The sequence below is a fragment of the Rhinolophus ferrumequinum genome, chromosome 15, assembly GCF_004115265.2.
Source record: "Rhinolophus ferrumequinum isolate MPI-CBG mRhiFer1 chromosome 15, mRhiFer1_v1.p, whole genome shotgun sequence".
Lineage (NCBI taxonomy): Eukaryota > Metazoa > Chordata > Mammalia > Chiroptera > Rhinolophidae > Rhinolophus > Rhinolophus ferrumequinum.
Window position 1 is genome coordinate 27,677,397 of NC_046298.1, and position 25,706 is coordinate 27,703,102.

The 25,706-nt window shown below is 53.6% G+C and overlaps 1 protein-coding gene across 2 annotated transcripts in view; it reads left to right on the plus strand.

Moving 5' to 3' along the window:
• Positions 1-25,706, plus strand: part of CMIP (c-Maf inducing protein) — a 236,836-nt gene that overhangs the window by 207,370 nt on the left and 3,760 nt on the right. For both annotated transcript variants that reach the window (XM_033128172.1, XM_033128173.1), the window contains 11 exons: positions 2,389-2,742; positions 11,413-11,478; positions 12,749-12,775; positions 13,065-13,113; positions 15,658-15,765; positions 18,310-18,426; positions 19,995-20,135; positions 20,897-20,944; positions 22,071-22,217; positions 23,058-23,163; positions 24,553-24,623. In XM_033128172.1, coding sequence (XP_032984063.1) covers positions 2,389-2,742; positions 11,413-11,478; positions 12,749-12,775; positions 13,065-13,113; positions 15,658-15,765; positions 18,310-18,426; positions 19,995-20,135; positions 20,897-20,944; positions 22,071-22,217; positions 23,058-23,163; positions 24,553-24,623 — 1,234 coding nt within the window. The remainder of the gene's footprint in view (positions 1-2,388; positions 2,743-11,412; positions 11,479-12,748; positions 12,776-13,064; positions 13,114-15,657; positions 15,766-18,309; positions 18,427-19,994; positions 20,136-20,896; positions 20,945-22,070; positions 22,218-23,057; positions 23,164-24,552; positions 24,624-25,706) is intronic.

The window sequence follows — 25,706 nt, forward strand, 5'->3', positions numbered from 1 at the left end:
AACAGACTCCCGGTGATGCTGATGCTGCTGGTCAGGGAACACAGTGTGAGTGACAGAGCTGTGCCTGTGTTTCAGTTAATGGAGTTTTTATTCTGAAAGCATTGGGGTTGCCAATGGGTTTTAAGTAAAGAGGGGACTTGATGAGATGTCAGTTTCCAAATTTCCCTCTTGTGGCAGGTGCATGGAGGATGGACTGGAGGGGGCAAGCATGACCTTGGGACCTTGAGGCAGTGGTTGTAACCAGATACCCAGGGTGGAGGCATGGGGAGTGCGAGGCGGGTCTTGTTGCCTCCTGCACACCTGCCCCAACTCCTGGCACAAAACAGCCCAGACCCTCGGAGCAGTTTGGGTTCTTAAGTGATGCCATTAGTTCCTCCAGGAAGTCGCCCGAGGACCACGTTACCGCCAGACCTTTACCGGGCTCCGGCCCATCCCACCCCGTTGATTAGTCCTTGGATGATAAAGCCCTGCGATGCCCTCAGGGCTCATCCCCGGTGCTCTCAGTGGTACATGATGTACTCACACACAAAAGAACAGACAACTTGACCCAGGTTAGCGCAGCTCACTGGAAAATCACCTGCTCTGAGCCAAACAGCCTTGAAAAGCCACTTCTACACCCGAGCAAAGGCAAACAAAGGGAAATGGAGTGTTGAGCATTTGAGCAGCAAATTAGCTCCGAACCCACAGAGATAGTTACGCCATCCCTCCCCCCATGGACCACACGCAATTTTCCATCAACCTTAGAATTTTCAGACTTTAGCCAATGGCTTTTTTTTTCCCCTAGCAAAGTTTGAAGTGTATTTATCAAACAGCCTTGGTGGGCTCAGTTCAGGCCTGGCTTGTAGCACGTGCTGGATACATGCAGGCCCGCCGTGTGCGTCAGGTACACGTTCTGCTCTCAGCCCAGTCCCTGTGCGCAGGAGGGCATGTGACTTTGGAAGCACAGGGCACACGCGGATGGCACGTTTAGGGAGGGACTGTACCAGCGGCTGTTTGTGATTATGCCATTGTTCTCTAAGTCTCTTGGAGCAGTGGACTCAACACTGACTGCACACACAGGTAGCCCTGAAAGTTACTGGTGTCCAGACCCCACACCCCCCCACCAGAGATTCTGGTCTAATTGGGCTTCAAGATGTTTTGAAGCACCCCAAGAGACACTGGTATCCAGCCATGTCTGGTTTGGGGGCAGGAGGAGAGCAGCAGATGGAAGAAATCAGAGAAGACTTCATGGAGGAGGCAGACCACAGGAACATATGGGGTCTTGGACGCCACCATGGTGGTGAGGAGCCTGGGCTGTGCAGTCAGCTCAAATCCCAGCGCCCTCCACTTACAGCCCTGTAATCAAGGGTAGGTCACTTGACCGCTGGGAGCATCTTTCCTCACCTTTAACATGGAGATGGTAATATTGCCATAAAGAGATACCGGAGAAGTCGGTGTGATATCACATAGCGCTGTGCCAGCCTAGAGCCACCAACAATGGAAACCCATTGCTAGAATTCTCTTCAGTCTGATGTGCCTCCTGGTGGTGTTTGGAAGCACCCAGTGAGAAGGCGCTCAAAGCACTGACAAGTTCTGTGATGAAGAAGCCTGATTTCATTGTGTGTGGCTGAGTTGATTTCCCAAACAAGTGTGCCATCCGTGAGGCATACAGCCCTTTTCTCAGTTAACACCTGTTAACACCCTGCACAGTCATCATTCCTCCAGGTGGCTGGAGATGCTGTAACTGGGGGTGGCCAAGAGTGGGGGAGCGCGGTGCCAAGGAGGGACCTGCAGACCCCCGCGGACTAGAATTCTGGGGTTTGGGATCCCCTTGATAGGTTCCCAGGTAGAAAGGGGAGGCTGAGCTTTCGAAAACCTTGCAGCAAATGTGGCAGTAGAGGTGGGGCCTGGGCCTTGCCCTGGAGGACATTATGGCTTCAGGGGAAGAAGGGGGCATTTAGACCACAGGAAGCAACTAGTACAAGGAAAATTGCTTAGTAGGCCTCGTAGGTGTGTCAGGAAGGTGGCCAGGGAAGGCATCTTGGTGGAGGTATGTCATAGAGGTTCACATTCACTCATTCATTCAACAAATATGGTTTAAGCACCTACTATGTGAATGTGCAGGGACATATGCTCTAGGGACAGACAGCTGGGTTTGGATTCCATCTCCCCCTCTCCCTGTCTTGAGACCATGAACAAGCCACTTTCCCAGACTGAGCCTCAGTTTCCTCACTTGTGGAGTGGAAACCAATCCATAGCACTTGCTGGTAGCATGTGGGGTGGGGGTTCAGGGAGGCGGTCAGCACGGTGGGCGGAGTCTGGCGCGCCAGAAGCACTCACTGGATCTTGTAGCTCAGCGCTATTACTGGGTCGCCTGTACTCACGCGCCCTCCCCACCTCTTCCCCCAGCCGCGACAACTCCCCAAGCCTGAAGGAGATCCGGAATGGCTGCCAGCAGCCCTGCGACCGGAAGCCCACCTTACCTCTGCGCCTTCTGCACCCCAGCCCGGACCTGGTGTCTCAGGAAGCCACACTGTCCGAGGCCCGGCTCAAGTCGGTGGTCGTGGCCTCCAGCGAGATCCACGTGGAGGTGGAGCACAGCAGCACTGCCAAGCCGGCGCTGACAGCCAGCGCAGGCAACGACAGCGAGCCCAACCTCATCGACTGCCTCATGGTCAGCCCTGCCTGCAGCACCGTGAGCATCGAGCTGGGCCCCCAGGCTGACCGCACACTCGGCTGCTACGTGGAGATCCTCAAGCTGCTGTGAGTGTTCCCTGCGAGCCGCTGCCAGCGGGGCGGGGCCGGGGACGCGGCTGGGCCCTCTGCACTCGCTTGTTCCAGGCGTGCGAGGGTGTGCGTGCTGCGTGTGCGTGTGTGCACATGTGGGAGTGTGCACACTTGAGTTGGGGTGTGTAAAAGTGCGAGTGTGGGTGCACAGATGCAGGATATGAGGGCACATGTTTTGGGTGTGTGTGTGCATGGACGCTGCAGTATCTGGGCACGTGTGTAGGTAGGTACACAGACATACGTGTGTGCATGAGTTTGAGAATGTGTGTGTGAGTGTGTATGAGCACACGGGTGCCCACATCGGCCACTCAGGACTGAGTCCAGCAGTTGGCATTGCCAGGTACAGTCAGAGTGTGTGAAGCTCACCACGTTGTGTAGGGTGTGCGCTTATTCTGAGCTTACGACTGTCTTTATATGTATATGTGGCTTTGAGTGGATATACTGTGACAGTACATGTGGGATTGCCTAAGCACATGTATGTGTGTACGTGTACAAGTGTGGGTGTGTCTGGGCACTTGTGCTGCTTTTATGCTTGAGTGGCAATGATACACATGTACATGTGGGTATGAGTGTTTGTACACGAGTGTTGTAGTCTGTGTGTTTCTCTGTACATGTGTACAAGTATGCCGTTAGCCTGTGTGTGAGTGTGTTCCTGTGTTGTGTGCTCTGTGCATGTTGTGTGTGCTGTGTGGTTGGTTCTCTCTATACAGATTTCTGCTTTATTTTGGTGTGTGTGTGCCTGTGTGTGTCTGAGTGGTTATGTGTATGCATTTGTATTGTGTGCGCGTGTGGGAGTCTTCTGTGCAGGGCGTATCTTTTGGGAAATCGGCCCCCCTGGACTGTGCCGAGGAACAGGCCCTCTGCTCTTCCTTGTGAGCTCTGCCATCGGCAGGGAGGGAGGTGTGTGCAGATCCAGCCTCTTGCGGGCCTGGCTGGTGTGAAAAACTCTGAGAAGGAGCTAGGAAACCCGGTCTGCTCGAGGTGGTGACACTTCTGAGCTGGATGCTTCGGCCTGTCCAACCCCTCCCTGAGCCTCAGTTGGGTGACTCTAGAATGGGGTGAAGGGCTTAATCTTTGACCCCCGGGAGTCTTTCCAGTTCTGCCGTTTGCCCTTGTACCACTCAGACTCATCTCACTCACACGCCTGGTTCCTAGAGCCCAGACGGAGGGACCTGTGCTGAGCCCGGTGGTTTTACGGGCCAGCTGGGTCTGGAGAACCCAGCAGATGCCTGCCCTGCTTGCTCCCATGCGTCCTGTCCCATGAGCTTGGCCACTCTCAGGACTGAGTCCAGTAGTTGGTATTGCCAGGTGCACTCAGTGGTGGGTGATGGGCTTTGCAGAGGGATTGGGGTATGATGGAGTGATCCCATCTAACCGATGTACGGCACCTAGCTGAAGGCTGGACAGCAGGGCCCCTTGATCTGGGGGAGGCCGGGCTCCTGGGGCTTTTCACCGTGTCTGAGTCTCCGTGTCTTTGTTGTACACTGTGCAGAATTTGTTCCATCTCTGTCATGAATGTGTTGCTGCCTGGAGTGAACTCAGGGTCCATAGGGGTGAGCTGGTGGTCTGGGAGGTGCCCAGGGCTACCCCCGTGCTCTGAAAGCAGGGCTTGTGGTGTCTGTGAAGGTGGACACATGTGTGCGCATGCATGTGCACACACACACCTTACGCAGTGGCTTCTTGTGGTTTGAAAGGAGAATCTGGATGCATCATACCCAGACATATCCTGTGCCCTTGCTTTAGCCGCCAAGAGGAGAGGGAGAGGCCTCCTAGGGGGTCAGCCCCAACTTTACCCGTGGTTCTAACAGCAGAGGCCAGCTGAGGGCACAGCTGCATTTCGCGATACCTCCCGCCCCCAACCCCCACGCCCCCACCCTGGCCCAAGGAAATTCCAGATTCTACTTAGAGAGCATGTCTGAGATCATGCCTCAGTTCCTTTAAGGCATGGCGGGGGCGTCCCCACTGTCTCCTAGGAGTGGCAGCCAGCCCCCTGAGAAGGGTCAGCGATGGCCCTCGTCTCCTTCTTGTCCTGGTTGAGGCCGAGAGGCCCTGCGCTCTGGCTGTTTTCTGCAAACACCTGGGACGCTCAGGCCTCCTGCCGGCTCGGCCCTGACTCATATTTCTCATTAAGCACTAAGGGTTTGAGTTTCATCATGCAGTTCACACACATTTTTTTTTCCTTCTTCACAAACACGCTCATGAATGAGGACTCTGTTCTTCCTGACCTGCTTCCAGACCTCCTGCCTGCCTGTATCATCCAGCTGCCAGGGAGTGGGTGGGGGTCGGAGGCCCGGTCAGGCGCTGCCTTCTGGGAGCCAGCAGTGTTCGCGCCGATGCTCAGAGCAGCACCTCGCAGCCCGCTCAGAGGTCTCCTTGGAGCAGGTTGACTTCCAGAAGCCTCGGTTACCTTGGGGAGCTCAAAACACAATTTGGGCCTGGTAACGTCTTTTCCTGTCAACTTTCCTTCTCCATCTCTGCTGCCTGCTTGGGTCACTGGCACACTGGAGGGCCTAGGACATGTTGGATCCCCCAAAACCCCAGCAGCTCCAAGTGCTCCAGTGTGTCATACATAGGAAAGAGCAGATTCAGAGGCAGGACGCTGGGCCCGAGGGCCACAGACACCAGTGTTAGCTTGTGACCTTGGATGACTTACTTGTCTTCTCTGAGTCAGAGCTGCTCCTGGGCATTCGAGTGAGATGGAGGGCGAGGCCCTGGGCCTTGCAGGTGTAGACACCAGGCAAACGGGAGTTACCACACTTCCTGATCACAGTTGTCTTTCCTCTATTTTAAGACACCATTGAGAGTACGATGCATCGTAGATTTAATAACAACACTTGGAGAGGGGGAAAAAAGCAATACAGCATTTAAAGCACACTCAGATGGCAAGAAGCATGCATCTTGGAATTTAGGAAATGCGACAGTATGACAATCTGCTGTGTAATTGCATGCAGCGTTTTTGGCTTCTCTTGCCCTCAGTTTTCTTGTCTGTAAAATGGGTGCCTTTCTCAGAGAGCTGCTATGATAATTCAGTGACGTTGTGTCCAGGCTGGCCCACTGCTGTGATTAACCGGACTGCTCCCTAAATGAGAGTTACGTGTAAAGAATGAAAGCACAGAGGCTCTAGTGTGGAATTTGGGGGTCTGAGGAGGGCATTGTATGGGGCCACGGAAGCCAGGCTTAGTGCCTTGGCCCAGCTGGCCAACCCTGTTTGTCAGAGCAGGCACTGCTGGTCCCCGAGTGTGGGCAGTGCAGCCCACCCCACAGCTGGGGGCCCTGAGAGGCGCAGGTCCCTGATCAGCGCGTTCCCATAGGAAGGCCCACACATCGTTAGCGTTTAACACCTCTGAAAAGGAATGTAAGCCACAAAAAGTTCCCTGGAGACCCTTGAAAGGGAATACTTATTCCCAACACAGGTCAAGGTTGACGCTGAAAATATCACCCTGTGAGGCCCAGGCTGGGTGGTCCGATGGAAAGAATGTGGACTCGGCTGCTGGACAGAGCAGGTTTGGGTCTGTAGTGGTTTGGAGTCCTGCTCTTAACCTGCTGGGCACCTGTGTGTGATTCATGCCTTTTTAAAATCCATCTACGTATGTATTCCTTTATCGACGTTCACTGTGCACTAGGCTGGGCCAGGCTCCGCTAAATGCTGGGGGTCCCAATTGATACCCTGCTCTCAGTCCTGAGTAGCACCAGCTGCTAAAAGCAGTGACATCACCCGCCCAGTGGGGTGGAGTGTGGGAAGCTGCTGGCACACGTGAGACCATGGGCAAGGGGACGCTCTTCTGTCCAGGAAGAGAAAAGAGCAGTCATCGTGAAGGAGAGGTGGGCACAGCCACTCCTTTCCGATCAGGTCCAGCCTGGCTACATGTTATTTTTGCAAACACCTGGATTTTAAAAGAGGCCTGATGGGCTGAAGATCAGCTGGAAGGCCTTTAGGGAAAATGCAGACGGACATGGGGCTATCCCAATGACTGGAAGCCCCAGGAGGAGACCCGGGAAACGTCATACGTCACTCAGGACAGCCCTACTGAGTGAAGACCCACTGCAGCCAGATGCTGCAGCTCCACTGAGAAGAAACACCAGGAGTTTGGTGCAGGGAACGGGGATTGGTTGGCTGGCTGGAAACCCCATCAGACAAAGAATGGCCTCCAACAGGCTGAGAGATGGAGAGGGAGGCTGGAAGCATTGGTGGGGCAGGGCCAACTTGGTGAGCATTGTTGGGGAGTCTGACGAGGTGCTGGGAGTGGGTGGACTGGGCCCCAGTCAGCATTCTCTGTTCCTCCCTCGGTCCTCTGGCCACAGGCACGACGCTGCCAGTCATTCCTCAAGGTCAGCTCTCCCTCCGCTGGCCACTGTCTTCCCAGTGGGACTTGGGGTCAGGAGCTGGGTGTGCCTGCAGGGGAGTGAGTGGAAGGACCACCTCCTCGGCTGGGAGTCCACTGGTTTGGGAGTCGGCCAGATTGGGGTCCAAACTCCATCACCAGCATTTAACTGATTGTATGATTTTAGACAATAACCCCACCTCTCTGAGCCCGGGTTTCCCAGCTGTGAAATAAGGATAATGATCCCTCTCGATGCATTCTGGTTCTCGGGGCTGCCTTTATATTAAATGAATTGGTGTGTCTCAGTACCTGCATTTGTCACAGTACCTGGCTCCCAGTGGCCTTGTGGCAAGGACAGGTGCTCTTATCTCCACCGTTAGCATCTTCATGTACAGGCTTCTGGCAAGGCTTTTAGGTGATACCTGCAGAGCAGCATAAATCATATATGCACGTCTATGTGTCTGTATGTATTCGAGTAGGTGGATTGACTTCTTTGGAAATTTTCACATGCAAATTCCTGGAGTGTGAGGTCACTATAGAAACTGGAAGTTCCCCGGAGCATTTGAGGCTGGCGGATTCGCTGTGCAGCCCTGGGAGGTCCCTGATGGGATGATGGGGCAAGTAGAGAGAGGGAGAATTTGCCTGGGTCCCCAGCCTCAGACATAATGGCCACTCATTTCTCGCCTTGGATTTTAATCCCTGGGCCCGCTGGTTTGCCTTTTGAGGGAGCACATATTTCTAAATGTGTGTGCATGGCAGGAGCAAAGCAGGATGAAATGTCCGCGGTGCAGCCTTCTTGCGCCCAGTCCTTTCTGAGCATCGGAGGGCTGTATTGGCACCTCACTCAGTCTTCTAAAAACGCCAGTGGATTTCCCACTGGTCTCTCAGGCCTCAGCTCACCCCCACTCCCCAAACCTCCAGAACCCCCTTTGAGGACCCCATGAGCCCACCCCAGGGAACCACCACGTTTGTTCCCTGGGCTGTGGCCCCAAGATTGCTGGGGTTCAGGTTGGGTTCTGTATACATGCAGCCATCGAAGTGAGGCCTACCTGGCCTCGGCCAGTGTGCTGGGGACGTCTGGCTTTTCAGAGGCTCCCGTAGCCCACCTACGTCAAGCTATTGCATTAGCTACTGTTCCACTGGGCTATACCCCAGATTCCATGAATCAAGAAGAAATGGTGTGCAGGGAGGAAGCGTCTATCCACAATTCCACTGAGTGTGTGTTGTGTCTCTTCCAGACCAAGGCGGCTGACCCAAGTCCGCAGAACTGCCTGTCCATTTCGCATGTCCACCCCATTACCTGCCCAGCTGGTCCCTGGTGTAATACACCCACACCCCGGAAGCAAAAGGGAACCTCAGTCATCTGGGTTCTAAACTGCTTATGTACTTATAGAGCCTCAGTCAAGTCCAACTTCTCCCCTCATTAGCTCTGTGACCTTTGGCAGGTGTCCTGATCTCTCTGGGCCTCCATTTCTCATCTATAAATGGAGGTTCCAGAGCCAGCCTGACCCCCTTAATGTGAGGGTTAAATTTTTGGTGCTTGAAACCTGAAGCCCATTGGAGGGCCTCAGGATGCTTAAGGTCTCACCTGAGCCCAGAGAAGGCCCGGCTGTCTTTTCTCCTTCCTGAGGATGAGTGATCAGGCCTTGTAGACTGGCCTGCTGCTCTCACTCCCATCCCTGCGGCTGGTGTTACTCACCAGATGCTCAGGGCAGGTGCTCTGCTGACCCTCGCCTCACCCCTTGGGCCTGGCCACCCAGCCTCTGCCCAGCATACACACTGCACACCCCCAGAGTGGTCAGACTGGACGTTTGTAGCAGGGCCAGGAGCCATCCTCAGACTTGGAGCTGGGCTGGGCCTAGGTGAGGAGGGAAGTCTGTCTGCCTCTTGTTCTTTCTTTACTTGCATGTCCCCATGCTTGGTCCTATGTGAGCCGCCATAGTGGAGCCGACAGGAGGCTGAGCTCCAGGCTGGGCCTCAGGACACCCTGCCTCCACCATCCATGCGCAGCATAGAGCATGTGCCCATCCGTGGGCACTGGGGTCCATGGACCTGGCTGGGAATTCCTGCTCTGCTGAGATGGGTCGCTGAGGTGCTTGGGGCCTTACCCTTTTACCTGTAAAGCAGGTGTGATTCTGTCTCTTACCTGGGTGCCTGTTCTAAGGATTAAGTAAGTTCATGACCAGTGCATGGCCTAGTAAATGCTTAGTAAACCTCAGCCAGTACGCTGTAGAACTCAGCTCAGGCCACCTCAGCTCTGGGAATTCTTTTCTACATGTCCGGTGTTTGAGTCTTTCCTCAGAACCCTCCAGGGTATGAGCTGGATTCTGACGGCTGTCACTTTATCACTGTGTATTTGGAGGAAGGTAGGGTGGGAAAGCTCTCACCCAGGGGTTACCTATCTAAGCAATGCATTGTTGGTGGGAACAAATACTGGTTCTAGGAGTGAGAAGATCTTACTCTTTTTTGGTATAAAGCATAGATAGACTTACAGCACATAAACATATGCAGTGTATTGGGAGAACAATTAGGAAGAAATGTCGAGAAAGCTTGGGGCAGCGGGCAGAGGGGCACCAGATAATTAAAAAAAAAAAAAAAAAAGGTTGAGGAACACTGAATGCTAAACGTAAAGGAGTCCTGGGGCCCCAGGACCAAGAATCAGGTGTGTGAGTATTACCTGGGACATGTGTGAATGCTCCCGAGCCTGGTGAAAGCCTGTTTGTCCGCAGGCTCAGTTGCTGCCATGCCCCTCAGATTCTTTCCCCTTCTCTTGACCCTCCTGGCTTCTCAGAGGGCAGTTGGCAGAGGAATTCGCTTCTTTAAGAAACTGTGTTAGTGCGAGGTGGGAAGCAGCGTGCTGACTCCACAGCGGTCTCCAGAAGCTGTTGCTTCCCTTGTGGTGACCTCTTGGGGGCTCAGCTCTGCTGTCACCTCAGCCAGTTACCTAACCACTCCCCGCCTGTAATGTGGACTCACATTGGTCATGGGGCTGACTCCATGAGTGAGCTGGTCCTGACACATGGTGCTCAGCGCAGCTGTCATTATCCTTCATGCTAATCTCGTGGCTGTTATTGCATAAATGGGATGTGACCCTCCTGTGCCCGGTCTCACCTAAGACCTCAGCTGCAGTCAGGCAGGCAAGAGCCAGGGGTCTGGCATCATTCAGACAAGCCTGGATTCAATTTCTCATCAGCCCCTGCGGTGTTAGCTCAAGGTGTTAGCTCAAGCTTCTCTGAGCCTCGGTTTCCTCATCTGTCAAGCGAGGCTAATCATCATCGTCATATATATTAATTATATTATCAATTATAGAAACGTACAAAATCATTTATAATTATAATCATCTTTATTGTGAAGAATACATGAACAGGTGCAGTGCGTGTACAATGAATATGTTGACAAAATCGTATCTGCTGTTTTTTTCATTATTATTATTATTATTATTATTACCACCATTGGTGTTAATACTGCCATGAACAGTGACTGTAAGAAAAAAAAATGTTACCTGGACACAAGACTAGAAGTATCTGATAAATCAGGAGGGTTAAGCTACAAATAAACAGCCTATAATTTTTATTTTTTATGAATCAGTCTGTATACATTTGCTCCTCAGTTCTGGTCAATCAAAGATGAGAATGACTTTGCATTCCCAACCTACACCCCTGTGTTAGTCAGCCAGGGCGGCTTAAACAACAGAAGTTTATTTTCTCGCAGTTCTGGAGGCTGGAACTCTGAAATTGAGGTGCGGGCAGGATCCGTTTCTGCTGAGGCCTCTCTCCTTGGCTTGCCGACGGCCGTCTTCTCCCTGTGTCTTCACGTGGTCTTCCCTCTGTGTGTCTGTCCTAATCTCCTCTTATAAGGACCGCGGTCAGCTTGGGTTAGGGCCACCCACTTTATCTCAGTCACCTTTTTAAAGGCCCTCTCTCCAAATACAGTCACATTCTGACGTGCTGGGGGCTAGGACTTCATCATATGAATTTTGGGGAGGGGCCTTTCAGCCCATAACCCTCCCCCCATCAAGTTCCAAAGACAGAAGGAACGGTAGCCTGGGTTCAGGGGCCAGGAAGGATGAGATTCCTGGGAGTCGGCCTGCCAGCTCCTTCAGTTGCCATAAGGACGTCTCTGGACAGGTTCTTCTGTCTGTTCGGCCTCCCAGCCACGCTGCACACACACACACACACCAGCTGCTTGTCCTCCCAGAGGCTTGGAAGCTGAGGTGGTTAGAGCAGAGTTGGTGCCACAAGAGTCATCTTTCCCATCCATGACAGCATGCTGTGAACCTTTCCTCGTCCAGACCAAACCTGACCATCACCCCTTCTCATTCTAGGTCGGACTATGATGACTGGAGACCGTCTCTGGCCAGCTTGCTTCAACCCATTCCATTCCCCAAAGAGTAAGTCCCACACATGTCTCTGACCTATGAGAAAAACCTGTTGTCCACCAAGGCCTTAACGGGGGGGGCAGTCATGTCCCAGGACATACCAAGTTACCCCTGGGAACACCATGGGCAGAAGTGGGAGGTAGATATTTTGGTTCTCAGCTGCGGGACCCCGGGGGAGGCGTAGCCCCCACCAAAACAAACAAAAACAAACTGAGCTGAGAATGCAAACAAAGCCATCCGCACTGTGCATTCACGCCATAAAGTTAAGAGATTCCTATTATGCCTCAGACGGGAACAGGGGTACCTGCCTCTAGTCTCTCTGAGGCCGTGGTGAAAAGCAAAAGATAATGTGTGTGGAATTGCTTTATATGTCAGACCGCGATGTGCTGAGAGCTCTATTATGTCCATTATGATTATTAGGTCACGCTCCACAGCGAGTTGGCCAGAAATGGACCCTCTGTCTCTCTCTTGCCAGCCCTTATCCCAATACTGAATTTATCACAGGAAAATAGGGAGAAAACTGCCTGGTGGATAAAGAATGGCCCGAGGAGAAATGTTGTCTAAAGAACCAGGCCCTAAAATGCCTCCAGGTCTCTGTTTTGATAGATGTGAAAAAACCAGGCCTGGGGAGACAGCTAGGGCTCTCTCAGGAGCCGATTAACGAGCCTGTGTTTATGAAATGTGGCTCTCCAAGGGGGATATTACACTCAGTAATTGCCCCATTTGCTGGCTTGGCCTGTCCCTGGAGCCCCCAGGAGTTGAGACCGGAGAAATCTGACTCCTGAGAGCCGCTACCGTCTCCAAGAGCAGTGGCGTCATTGGCTGCAGCCCCTGTCCCCACAGCCCTGGGGACACACTTGACAGTGGGCCCATGATGCAATTCGCTTGGAGAATTGTCCCTGATTGCCACCCTGATGTACGGCTTTAATTAGTGCGGCCGCACCTTAATTGTGGAACAATTAACAAACACACCTGGGTCCCTGGTGCCCACATGCAGACACACACTCACTCACATGCACGGCGGTGAGCACACTCCTGTTTACAGGTATGGGACCTGCGGGTAGTTTAGGGGTGTGGGGCTCAGTCTGTTCACTCATCAAAGGAGGGCTTTGTTTTGCAGCTTCAAGTAGGGACAAAATGTCGGTGTTTTCCATTCTCAACTCCCTCCTCATCCTTTGAGGCAGACATAACACCTAGCTGTCCCCAGAGGAAGAGCTCTGGATCATTGTGCCATTTGCAAAATGCCCTGCTAACTGCACTTTTCCCTTTGTTTTTGTTACAGAGCTCTTGCACATGAGAAGTTCACCAAGTGAGTATTTGGGCAACGCCCTTGTTACCTTCTCCTGGTACGAATGCCCTCTGTTCTGAGGTCGTCCCCAGCGGCCAGCCCTCCTTCCGGCCCGTTCTCATGTCATGTGCATTCTGGCAGTGATGGCTCCTCTGGGAAGTTCTGCAACACACGTCCAGGCCCGTCCAGGCGTTTCTTCATCCTGCCCACTCAGCCAGGCTCCCTGCCCCTCTGCCCTCTCCTCAGCCCCCAGCCCTGGTCCACCCAAGTCAGGACCCTGGGAATGACTGCTGCCACCCCTCTTTTTCAGGGAACTGAAGTACGTGATTCAGAGGTTTGCTGAAGACCCGAGACAAGAGGTGAGACCTCTCTTTCTCCTCACGAGCCCACTGTCAGTGCTCCAGCAGGACGCACATGGGCCTCTTCGAGCCTTCTGTGGCTCTGTCAGAGCCTCATCGTCACCCACGGGCATTCAGAACAGTTTACAAAGGCTCCTTGCCTTATGCATAAACATAGCCCCCGCCTGGGTGTCTCAGCCCGGCCGTGATGTCAGTGTTTTACTGTAAACTCAGGCTACCCAGAGGTGGTTTCCCACTGCCTGGCAGGTTCTCCTCAGATCGCAGGCCTTGATTTGGGGCGGGCTGGCACATGGGCCCCCATCCAGCTCTGAAACGGCGTTGGCTCCTCTGTGATCCTGCCGTTGTGAGAAATGGAGGGAAGAAATCTGAGCTGGGTTTCATTTCCATTCTGTCCGTCAGACAGCTGGGCTTCAGGGGTTCAGGGGGAGGGCAGTCTTCCACCTGGAGACTGTGTGTGTGAGCAAGGACACAGAAGGGGCTGCGAACGCCCACAGCCCTTCTCTTTCCATTGCATCAGTGTAACAGTTTTATTAGGTGCTCACCCTGCGTCAGGCACGTGCTGTTGTCATTTAATCCTCACAACCCTATAAGTAGGTTCTAGTATTACCCCCATTCTACTGCAGAATTATCCTCCTTTTAGAGTAGAAAAAACTGATTTAGTTACATGCCCAAGGTCACACAACTGGTAAATGGCTGAGGCAGGATTCAAACCCAGGGAGTCTGGCTCCAGAGCCTATGCAGTAATCAGCTTTGCAGTATGAACCCTGGGCCAGGAAGGGCTGCAGAGAAAGCTGGATGCTGGCCCTGCCCTGAATAGCTCAGGCCCCGTCTTCTCTGTGCATGTGGATACCAGGATGTGAAGGGGTCTGGCTCTGGGGGCCAGGGGAGCAGCACCCACGACACGTTCCCCCAGCGGTGATAGGATTAGGGTGGGCAGAGGATTAGAGTGAGTTCTTCTCAGTGCAGCCAGAATATATTCTCTTTAGGCCACACCGTGAAACTTAGTTCTAGGAAGATCTAGTTCTAACGCACCCTGACCCTAAACCCGGGTTCCCAAAGCAGCCCTCAGGCACGACGGGCCAAAGCAGAACAGCAGATGGGAGCTTTGAACCAGGTGGTACCAATGCTGATCCCGTTGTTCTTAGGGTTCTCAGAATTCTCCTGCAAAGTGAGCCTTTATTTCAAACACAAACTTTGAAGAATAAAAGTGGTACCAGCTGCTTCACAGAGCAGAGAGGCAGAGCCAAGGGAAATTTCCAAGTGAGGGTAACATGCGGAGGCCCTGGGGGCTGGTGAGAGCGGAGCCTCTGCCCAAGCAGGCCCCTCGCCCCCCTCTCCTGTTGGCCAGAGTTGTTCTCTTATAAATTCTTTGCTGTATTTGTTGAATAGGGTTCCAGGCTCTTGATTCCTTATTTCTTTGAAGTTGATAAAGTTAACATTTGATACTCCTCCAACTCAGAGGCAAAATCAAAGGTCCACCGCCTGTGTTTTCTGTTTACTTGTGTGTGGGTTGTGATCAATTGAGTATCTATGAGTAAGTGGACTCTTGGCAGCAGATTGTCCTTCACTCCTGAAGGAAATGATGGGGCACTTCTCTCAGCTTTCTTCTGAGGACGGGGAGGAGGAGAGGAAACAAAGGCCTTTGTCTGTCTCTGTCTCTGTCTCTGTCTGTCTCTCTCTCTGCAATTACAGCGGTGGCTGGGATGGATGTGGAATTCCTCCCAAACATGCACACACACACGTGTGTGCACACATGCACACCCATGCCCAATCTCACGGGGAAGGGGCTTGAGAGCCACAGAGAGAGCTGTGCTTTGGGCACTGAAATTGCCCCTCACCCTGGACAGAGATTCAGGAGGTGCAGATAGGATCTCCCGAGGGGGTGGGCGGTGGTGTCCCAGTGAGAGAGAGAAAGAGATGAGCAGGACAGAGACCCAGTGAGGGGGATCGTGCCCACGAGGGTGAAGTAGGAAACTCTGGGCGGGAAGAAGGCAGGTGCCCCAGGAATGAGGGTCAGTTATGGGAGGAGCAGAAACCCAAAGAGTAGGGGGCAGAGGTTCAGAGAGAAAGGAGGGCAGGTGAAGATTAGAGAGAGAGGAGTTAGAGACACAGAGAGGGAGAGACAGAGACCCAGACAGAAAAGAGAAAAAAGAAATGCCCCACACCCCCCCCAAAAGAGCATAAGAGAAATGGGGGACTGTCTGAGCAATGGCTTCAACCTCTCTCTCTCCCTTGATTCGGCTGCAGTTTTGCTTTATTTATTGAGGGTAACTAACCAAGCTGGGTCTTGCCCTCCATCCCTCAGAGCTGATGGCAGGAGTCCCCCAGTTTCTGGATACTGCAGTTTCTCCCAAAGGCCCTCCATGGAATTTAGTGAAGGCTGTGGAAGGGAGCAGGGGGTGTTGCTGGACTAAACAAAGTGAAACATGTTTCTTCACTGTGGGACTTGCCTGAACCTTTCACGTGTGTGTGTGTAGAGTACTGGTCACTATATTATGGCTGGGTCTGCGAGGCACTGACCGATGGACCTTTTCCTCCGTGCAGGTCCACTCGTGCCTGCTGAGCGTGCGGGCTGGCAAGGATGGCTGGTTTCAGCTGTACAGCCCTGGAGGGGTGGCTTGCGATGATGACGGGGAGCTGTTCGCCAGCATGGTACGTAGGGCAGGGACCCCTGAACTGGAGCTGCGGGCAGGCACGGGGGTCATGTCTCCTGACAGTGAGAGACCTACGTGTGGCCTCTGTGGCCAGCTCAGGAGTTTCCAGGCTAAAATGGTGCTGATGGTGAAGATGGCAATGATGACAACCACAGTGTCACTTCCTCGCTTCTTGCCTGAGCGGCCACTTAGCCAGGGCCTTGCAATTCTGTTCTCAATGTCACTCAGCAGTGTGAGGAGGTGACACTCTTACCCCGTTTTATAGACGAGGAGGCTGAAGACCAAGGTGCTGGCTGCCCCAGCTCACACAGTTCATCATAGTGACCACGTTAAGTCCAAGGGCATGAGTGCTTAATGCCCATGGGGATTCTGGGAGGCACTGCAGGTCCACGAGCTCATCTCCTCCTCACAGTGAGAAGCCAAGGTCAGGGTGATCATCCCACCTTTGGAGATGAGAGATGTGAATTCCCCAAACTAAGAGCTGCACCCATGGTGACTTCCGGCTCTTTTTTTGTGCTGGACACCTGTGCCAAACACCTCTCATGCACTGTCTCTTACTCTTCACGGCATCCCTATCCCTTAACTACACCCATGTTGAAACAGGCCCAGAGAGGTTCAGTGGCTCACCTGAGGTCACACAGGCGTTCATCCTCCTAGCCTCTCCCTTGACCTAGGCCCAAGCTGTCCAGAGCTGGCCCCTCCTTCCTGTGGCAGAGTGTCCGTCTCCTGAAATGAGTACAGACTCCCTTCCCCCAGGACAGAGGCTCCCTCCAGGTGGCCAGTCATCTCAGCTATCCCTCCGGTTGACAAAACCAGCTTGGTTTCGCGATCACGCCTCTTCCTAAGCCTGAGAAGCAAGAGTGTTAGCCAGACCTAGTTCAGATCGCAGCCATGCTGCATGCTAGCTTGACGACCTTGGGCTGGTAACCTGCCTCTCTGTGCCTCAGTTTCCTCGTCTGTAAAATAGGAAGTGTAGTACTGGCTTCTCGGGGTTACCATGGTAATTACTGTGATAATAGATGCAAGGCACCCAGCCAGGGCCGAGCGCACAGTCAGTACTCGGAAGTGATGGCTGTGGTTATTCTCATCTCTGCGGGGCAGCTGTTCCGCGTGGTGAGTGGCTCATAAAGCTCTCCACAGTGAACTTCGCTGCGATGTTTCTGCTATGACGACACATCCAGGTGCTGCCTCTGGAACCTTTCTTGAAAGGGACTTATTTTTAGGTCCTTTTTCTTACGTACTTGCTCTCCGTTCCTTGCGTGCTGCCTGATGAGTCCCTTTTGAATGCCCTGTGCATCCTGGAAGTGCCAACCCTGCCTGCACCACCTCTCTTTCACCTCTCTCGGGGGCTCCTCTGATGTCACAGCTTCCCATGGCAACATCCAGTGGTCCCCCCACCCCTTAATGTGAGCGAGACCTCAGGGAGCTGGCAGCTTCCTAGCCTAAGAGATTGCATTTGTGTGCCAGAGTTGTTAATGATGGAGCAGAAAAAAATATACATGGGAAGGAAGGAAGCAAGCAGCCCCTGGGACGGCACTTCATTGTTTCCATGGAGATGCATAGCGAGGAAGAGGTTCCCTCGATTAGGCTGCTATTTCCACAATGGGAGGGCATTTGCTATTGTGTGCAGTCAGGGAGAGAGCAAACAAGGTGTTGGGGCCCCCCAGCCCTGTTGGTTGGGGACCCCTGCCCTTAGGTCCCGTCTCCAGATATAAATATACACGGGAAGGAAGAAGCACAGTTTGCTTAATGGTTGCCCCACATCTAAATCAGGATGGAGTAGAATTTGCCAGTTCTTATATTTCTGGGGCAGGTGGTCACTCCGAATACCTTCGGAGCTCACAGAGGGCTCTGGGCCGGGGAGGCAGGGCTTCGTACTGTTGTGTCCTGTGTGTCTGTCTGGGCCTGTACACCCTGCGCAAGCACTGCCCGGAAGTTTCCACCAGGTTCAACAGTGCTGAACAGAGTCCCAAAGGGAGCGGGGAGGGTGTGTGTGTGTGTGTGTGTGTGTGTGGTGGCAGAGGTGCGGTAATATGTACATAACACAAATTTACCATCGTAACCATTTTAAGTGCACAGTTCAGTGGCATGAAATACATTCACATTGTTGTGCAATCGTCACCACTGTCCGTCTCCAGAACTTTTTCATCTTCCCAAACTAAAACTGTCCCCACTAAACACTGAACCCCCCCCCACCTCCAGCCCAGTCCTGGCCCCCGCCATTCTACTTTCTGTCTCTGCATCTGACTACTCCAGGCCCCTCCCATGAGTTGAATCCAACAGGATTTGTCCTTTTGTGACTGGCACACTTAGCATGACGTCCTCGAGGTTGGTCCACAGGGGAGCGTGTGTCAGGGAGGGGTCTTCTGAATATCCTGGGGGTGCTGGTGATCAAGTCTGATCTCAGTGTCCACGTAGAGCACGGGATGGGTCTGATCAACATCTTCTGGTTTCCCAAACCTTCCACACACGGGACGCAGGCACCACAGGCCAGAGCCCCACAGCGGTCACTGTCCTTCACCTGGTTTATCTCTCTTCCCAGGTGCACATCCTCATGGGCTCCTGTTACAAGACCAAAAAATTCCTGCTGTCCTTGGCGGAAAACAAGCTGGGACCTTGCATGCTCCTGGCGCTGAGGGGCAACCAGACCATGGTGGAGGTAAGGAACTGGCCCGAGTCCCCGACCACGCTGCTGGCTCACCCGGTCCTTCATCCTTGGTGATTGAGCACCGAGCCCAGAGCTATTGCAGGAGCTGGGGACACAGCAGGGGCAAAGCGGGTGCAGTCCCAGCCCTCTTGAGCTTAGCAAGCACGAGGCGTTCGTCAAACAATTTATTGACGGCACTTATGGTCTGTGTCATCCAAGGGCTCAGGGAAGGTTCTGTTTCGTTTGTCCACTTCTGCGTAACAGACCACCCCACATGCGGGCTTCAATCATAATACCCATTTATTTGGCTCATGGGCCTTGTGGTAACCAGTTGTCACTCTGGGTCTCTCATGGGTTCACAGTCAGATGCGGGCTGGGCTGGGTCATCTCCAAGGCGTCTTCATTCAACCAGCGGAGGCTGGACCAGCTGGGGTGCCCAAGCCTCTCCACACTGCAGCTTGCGGTAGTCGCGTTCCCACTCCCCAAGGAGCCTGCATGCACCCACCCCCAACCCCTCATGTCTCCTCTGCCTGCTATTCTCTAACTCCCCACAAAGTCCCCAGAACCACTGTCCAAACAAAGGCCAGCCTGAAGCCACATCGCTGTCCCTAACTTAGCCTCAGAAGTTAGGCAGCACCAGCTCTGCCACTTCTGCCCATTAGGTTTCAGTCCCTAAGGCTGGCCCATAGTCAAGGGGCAGGTGTTAGACCTCACTTCTTAGTGGGAAGAGAGTCAAACCACTGGCTTCCTGTGCAAGTGGTAGGGACTTGAGGGGCCGAGGAAAAGTTAGTGAGAGGCAGGAACGGAGTCTTCTAGAGGGCCGTGGGGACAGCAGCAGGAAGAGGCTTTGCAGAAAAACAGGGAGCAGGCCAGAGCACCGGAATATAGTGAGTCCGGGGGCGAGAAGCTCGGGAGTGGGCAGACATGTGTGAAGAGCCTACTACGTGCCCGAAAGTCCTGGTGAGGAGCTTGGAGTTTAGTCCAAGTGCTCGTCCTGAGTGCCTTGCGCTGGGACTTGGGGGGAAGAGTGGAGAAGAGGAGGTGTTGGTGTGAGGGCCTGTCTGGGCAGGCTCTCCTGGGTGCGTGAGAAGTCCCAGGAAAGGGGACCCCTGGCAGGAGGGGAAGGAAAGGAGAGTGTGCATGTGCAGCTGCCTGAGGCCCTCCAGGAGGTGGTGTGGTGCACACTTCCCCAGGCTCCAGTTCAGTTCAGAGAGCATGTCTGAGCACCTGCTGTGTGCCAGACACCTGGCGAAGAACCAGGGATACAAAGAGGTGTCTTATCTTTGGGCCTGGCACGCATTGTTCTTACACGCATTTACCAAGAACTGCTGTGCGCTCAGCTGGGCGTATACAAACGTTCCCATTACAGAAGGGAAGCTGGGGTAGGTGATTTGCCCAGTGTCACACAGCCAGAAATGCAGAGGCGGGGCTGCAGATTTTCAAAATAAGTCCCCTGCGGTGCACGTGGTGCACCTATAGACCAGCATGTAGGGCTGTTGGGAGGGGCTGTTTGGCTCCCGCGCCTTCCAGGGGAAGCCCCACCTGGAGTCGCAGCCGGTGACACACCTCCCGCTCTGCAGATCCTGTGCTTGATGCTGGAATACAACATCATCGACAACAACGACACCCAGCTGCAGATCATCTCAACTCTGGAGAGCACCGGCGTGGGGAAGCGCATGTACGAGCAGCTGTGCGACCGGCAGCGGGAGCTGAAGGAGCTGGTGAGCCCACGGCCAGGCTGGCCAGAGAGCGGGGGGGGGGGGGGGGGGGTGCAGTGGGGCACAGCCCAGGGACCATTGCACCTGTGGGGGCCTCTAGCTCATGGAATCCCCCTCTAGATCCAAAGAGGTCCAGATAAGTACCTGCCCCTTTCCAGATCATCAAAAAGTCACGGAGAGGTGAAGTCAGTGCCCTGAAGAAGTCACAGCTTATTCATCCTGTCCCACTCCCAGAGCCATGCATGGCCATCACTGTGTGTGCCCACACTCGCATTTCAGTGCATGGGGCTCAACTTCCAAATGCCGGCACCCGCACCTCTTGGCCAGAGAGCCTTCTCTGTCCATATGCATGCACAGCAGGACAGAAGTGGTGAGGAATGCACAGGCCGTTCTCCTGGAGCAGCCCTCGACCAGTGACTAATGGGGGAGGCTGTGTAAACACTCCAGCTCCCATAGCTCTGAGACATGACTCCTCCACCATTTCTCAGAGGCCCACAGTGGTAGCTGGGTTGACAACACCCCCTTCCACCAGTGACCTTTCGTCTTCTCCACTCCCCTGCTGGTGATTCTTCAGATCACGTCTTAAATAAACTGCCTGTGCTTCAAACCTTGTCTCAGGGTCTGCTCCTGAGGTCAAGGCCACGACGTTGCCTTCTACCACTAAGAAATGAAAATGGCACCATGAGTGGTGTTTACAGAAGCGGGGTGCAGGGAGGAAACTCAGGGAAAAGAACGCATCTTAATCAGCCTCGTTTCTGTTGCAGCAAAGGAAAGGCGGGCCCACCAGGCTAACACTGCCCTCCAAGTCCACAGTGAGTTGGTTTTGTTCTCTCGGCGGGGCCAGGTGGAGGGAAGAAGGTGGGTTGGTCCTCCCTGCCGGGGAATGGCAGGCAGTGTCTGTGGAAGGGGGTGGGGGGAGGTGAGCAAGGACCCCATAGCACTAGACTGGCCAGCTTCTCTAGGAAAAAACTGGGTTGCAGGAAACCAAACATTATGACAAAGATTGATATTAATGTTATCAGTTATGATTAATAATAGTGGTTGGTAATAGCTAATATACACTGAGCATTTATGTGTCATTAGTTCATTTTGTCCTCAAACAACCCTGTAAGGTTGGTGCCTCTTATAACCACCCCCGTTTTGCGAGGATCTTAGTTCCTCGTACCTGCTACTTCAGTATCCTTGGCACATGGCTCTCATCTCATGGTCCAGAAAAGGCTACTCAGGCTCCATCCATCTTGTCTCCATTCCAGCCAGCAGGAAGAAGGAAGAGGCAAAGATGAACATGAAAGGACCTTTAAGGACCTTCATGGAAGTTCCGCTTGACACATATACTTGTAGACGGTTGTCCGGCTTTAGCACATGGCCACGCTGAACTGAGAAATTAGTCTTAATTCAAGGCAGCCAGGTGGCAGCTAAAACTCAAGAATTCTGTTACTGAGAGAAGGAACAATGGATATTACCCTCAACAACCTCATAGTTAGGGCTCAAATATTCACTGACCTCCACAGTCCTGAGATTTGAGGGGGGGCCTCAGTGTTCCCACGTGGGAAATGGACACAGGCTGCTGCCTAGGAAAGTGAGATGTGTCTTTAGACACACACACACACACACGCACGCACGCACGTACGCACGCACGCCTGTGGGAGGGACGTGGCCTTGGAACACCCCAGTTGGTGACTCAGGGTGTGAGTCACAGCACTGAAGGCTTTTTCCTCCGCCCAACAGCTGCCACCCACAGGGACAGTCCCTCCCTCCCTGACCCTCATCTTGGCCCAACCCACCAAGTCATGCTGTCACCTCAGCTCCCAGAGATTTGCTGTCCCCAACAACAGCTCACTGTGGGGCAAAGGAAAGAAAGTGGGAAGTCTCAGGGTCTTCGGGAGCTCCCTGCAGCCCCAGGCAGCCCTATGACCCCAACTGCTGGTCTGTTTGCAGGACGCAGACTTGGCTCGTTTGCTGAGCTCTGGCTCCTTTGGAAACCTGGAGAACCTCAGTTTGGCCTTCACCAATGTAACCAGTGCCTGCGCTGAGCACCTCATCAAACTGCCTTCTCTCAAGCAGCTGAACCTGTGGTCCACTCAGGTACGTGCATACTGCTCACCTTGCACCCTGCTCACTGTCCCCGTCTCCTCCCTCTGCCCCTTACACCTTCCTCCCCCAGCCCCCTCCTCCCTGCTCCCTACATTCTTCCCTGCCCCTTCGCACACTGTTCATGCACCCTCCTCCTTGGCTGCCCTTTCTGTCCAGAGCCCCTGGGCCCAGTCACTTGATTACCACACCCCCTGCCAGTCTGAGCACCCACTTCCTGGAGGCCGCATGAGGCTCAGGGCAGGGACGTGCCAGACAAAGTCTTGGAGGCGCTGAGGCAAAGCCGAGAGGCAGACCTGCGAGTGGTTGTGGGCCTCTTCGCTGTAATAATGACCACGGCACTCCGATCCTCGCTGCACGTGCCACGTATCGATGGAGTTGTCCAGCACTTAGATCAGCACTTGTGGTCTCCACTTCACACCTGTGAAGCGTAGCCCTCACCATTCCCGAGTTGTACAGACACCAGGCGTTCCCAGCAGCCTGCCGTCCAGGCCCAACTCTCCCCTCCATATCCCACTGTCCCACCTGGGGAAAGGCCACCTCAGCTTCCGCTCAGAACCCTCCTTGACAGACAGCAAACCTGACTCAGGGAGGGCACCCATGTGCCGCTGGCAGGAGCTGAATTGGAACCCAGGTCAGGAGAGGCATTTGAGTCTTTGGAGAGGAGTGAGAGCAGCCCCGACCCTGAGGTTGGGAGGGCGGGCCACGGGCCTCAGAGCCAGGCTCTGTCCCCATGCCCTTCCTCCACCTCTGCCTCAGCCTCGGCGTCATGTCCCAGGGTGCCCTGGGGGGCCAGAATCAGTCTCCAGGGCTGAGAGGTTCTGTGCCCCACAGTTTGGAGACGCCGGCCTGCGCCTCCTGTCGGAACACCTCACCATGCTCCAGGTGCTGAACCTGTGCGAGACGCCTGTCACCGATGCTGGCCTGCTGGCCCTCAGCTGTGAGTACTGAGGGGCAGCCGGGGTGGGTAAGGGCCCCCTTTTTCCTTCCTTCCTTCCTTCCTTCCTTTCTTCCTTCAACTTGTCACCATGCACTTGGACAAATTCAATTACTGAACAAGTGTTTATTGAGTACCTACTATATGCCGGGCACCGTTCTAGGCACTAGGAACCATACAGGGGGGAAATATCCCTATCCTCATGGAACTTAAATTCTAGAGGAGAAAGAAAAAAATGAGTAAGACCCAGCCCATACCCTCCTAATGCTGTCATAGCCGCTGAGGGACCAAGTTCAAGGAAAATGCTCCAGTGCTACTGTGCTCCCCTAACCACCTGAGCCATCACCTAGGAGCTGGTGAGAAATGCACGTTCTGAGGCCCTGCCCCAGACCTGCGGGCTTAGAAACTGCATTTTAAAAAATGCCTGGGTGATTCTTGGCACATCAAAGTTTGAGAAGCACTGCCCTAATAGAAGGAGCCACACAGTACTCAAGGAATCTGGAAATGACAATTCCTGAACCCAACCCTAACCTACTGAGTGGAAATCCTGGGTGACGCTGAGCCTGGGGATCTGCATTTCCCGTTGCAGCCCCATTGGTTTAGACGGGAGGCCCCATGCCTCAGCTGGGAGGAATCAAGGCAAGCTTCCCAGGGAGATGGTGGCATTGGGGTGTGAAAGATGGATACATAGGAGTTAGCCAAGGGCCCAGCATGCTGGCTAGTGGCCCTGCCTCCTACAAGGTTGTTGGCAAATGTGGGATGGCTTGGGAGGGGGTGGGGGCAGGTGACAGGGTTAATGGAAAGCAAAGAGGAACAGCCACTTCTCTGCAAATGACACCGTCACTGGCGTCACACAGTGTGGGTGGGGCCCTGGGTAATAATGCAGATTCCTGGGCCTGGCTCCAGGCCCTCACCCAGCATCTCCGGAAGTGGGACAGGACATTCATGTATTTGACAGACTCCCTGAGCAACTCTTAATGCAAACTAAAGTTTGAGGCCTGCTTGTGAGAAGCCGAGGGCTTAAGTCAGCTTCCGGGGTTCCCTCCAGGTAGGGCCAGGCCCGTTCCATTGGGGCTGATCTGGGGTGTGGCACTCGAGCTCTGGGAACATCTGGTCCAGGCAGTAGAGGAACACGATAGAAGGACCAGAAGGGATGGAGGCTCAGAGGGCAAGGAGAGAACTGGAGCCCACTTCAGACCAGAACATGGGGCCCACTTCAGCCTGAAATAGACTTTCTGTACCAAGCGGCCCCATGGCTGTGCCTCCGCCTCCTCATCTGAACAGGGACCTTGGTATCTGTAATCACTCCCTGAGCTTGACCATCCCATACCTGCAGCTGCCCCTTGTGGGACCTCACTGACCTAATGACTGTATCTGTCTGTCCTTGTACAGCCATGAAGAGTCTCTGCAGTTTAAACATGAACAGCACCAAGCTCTCGGCTGACACCTATGAAGATCTGAAGGTAATTCCTTCCTTCCCTCTTTCCTCTCTCCCTCCCTTCTTCCTCCCTCTCTTGTCCCTCCCTGCTTCCAGCCAGCATCTAGATACTGGTGCTTTGTTCTCTTGGAGCTAATTCTCCACTAGGAAAGGCTATTACACCAGCAGACAAGCCAATAAAGAAAAGAATGGCAGGTTGAAAAGCGTGATAAAGAGGAAGCCAGCAGGGAATTGATGGATTGGAAATAGGGAGGGCCTGTTTGGCATGGGATGATCAGGAGTGGTCTCTTTCAAGTAAAGGCCACACATAAGCTGAGATCCAAGAGTTAAGCCAAGAATGCAAAGGGCAAAAGGAAGAGCACATACAAAGGTCCTGAGGCAGAAAGGGTTGCAAGAACTGACTTTGTAGCAAGTGTGACTTGAAAGTGAGAGAGTAGACTGGGGCAGACTGAATAAGCCCTGGTAAGTTGTAGAAGGCCTCTGGATACCATGTTTCCCCGAAAATAAGACCTCACCGGAAAATAAGCCCTAGCATGATTTTTCAGGAAGACATCCCCTGAACATAAGCCCTAATGCGTCTTTTGGAGCAAAAATTAATATGAGACCCGGTCTTATTTTGGGGGAAACACAGTATCATCCAAGTTCAGTAGAAAGCTTCAGAGGCTCTAAGCAGGATAGTGAGTTATGTTTTCAAAAGCTTATTCTGGTCATTACATGGAAACTAGATTTTTTAAGGGGGAATAGAAGCAGGGAGAATGTCTACAGGGCTGGTGTAGTCACACAGTTAAGAGACTAGACTGGCAGCCTGGGCTGGGTTGGCAAGGTGAAACTGGGGAAAGAAAGAATGTCGGAGAGCTGGAAGGCAGGCACATTCTGTTTGTGAAAACACACATCTTGGGAGAGTTGGAGGGGCTGGGCCTTTAGCAACCTCCTGTCTCCCCATCATCCTGGGCTCGGTACCGGCTGCCCCAGAAAGGTGGTCAAGGCCACTGAGAGCCAGCACACAGACAAGGAAGGGCTGGGCCCGGAAGTACACATGTGCCCCAAGTGCACTGGCACCTGTGCGCCCTGCAAGCTTCTTGAAGGGGATCCTCCAGCAGCTCTTGTC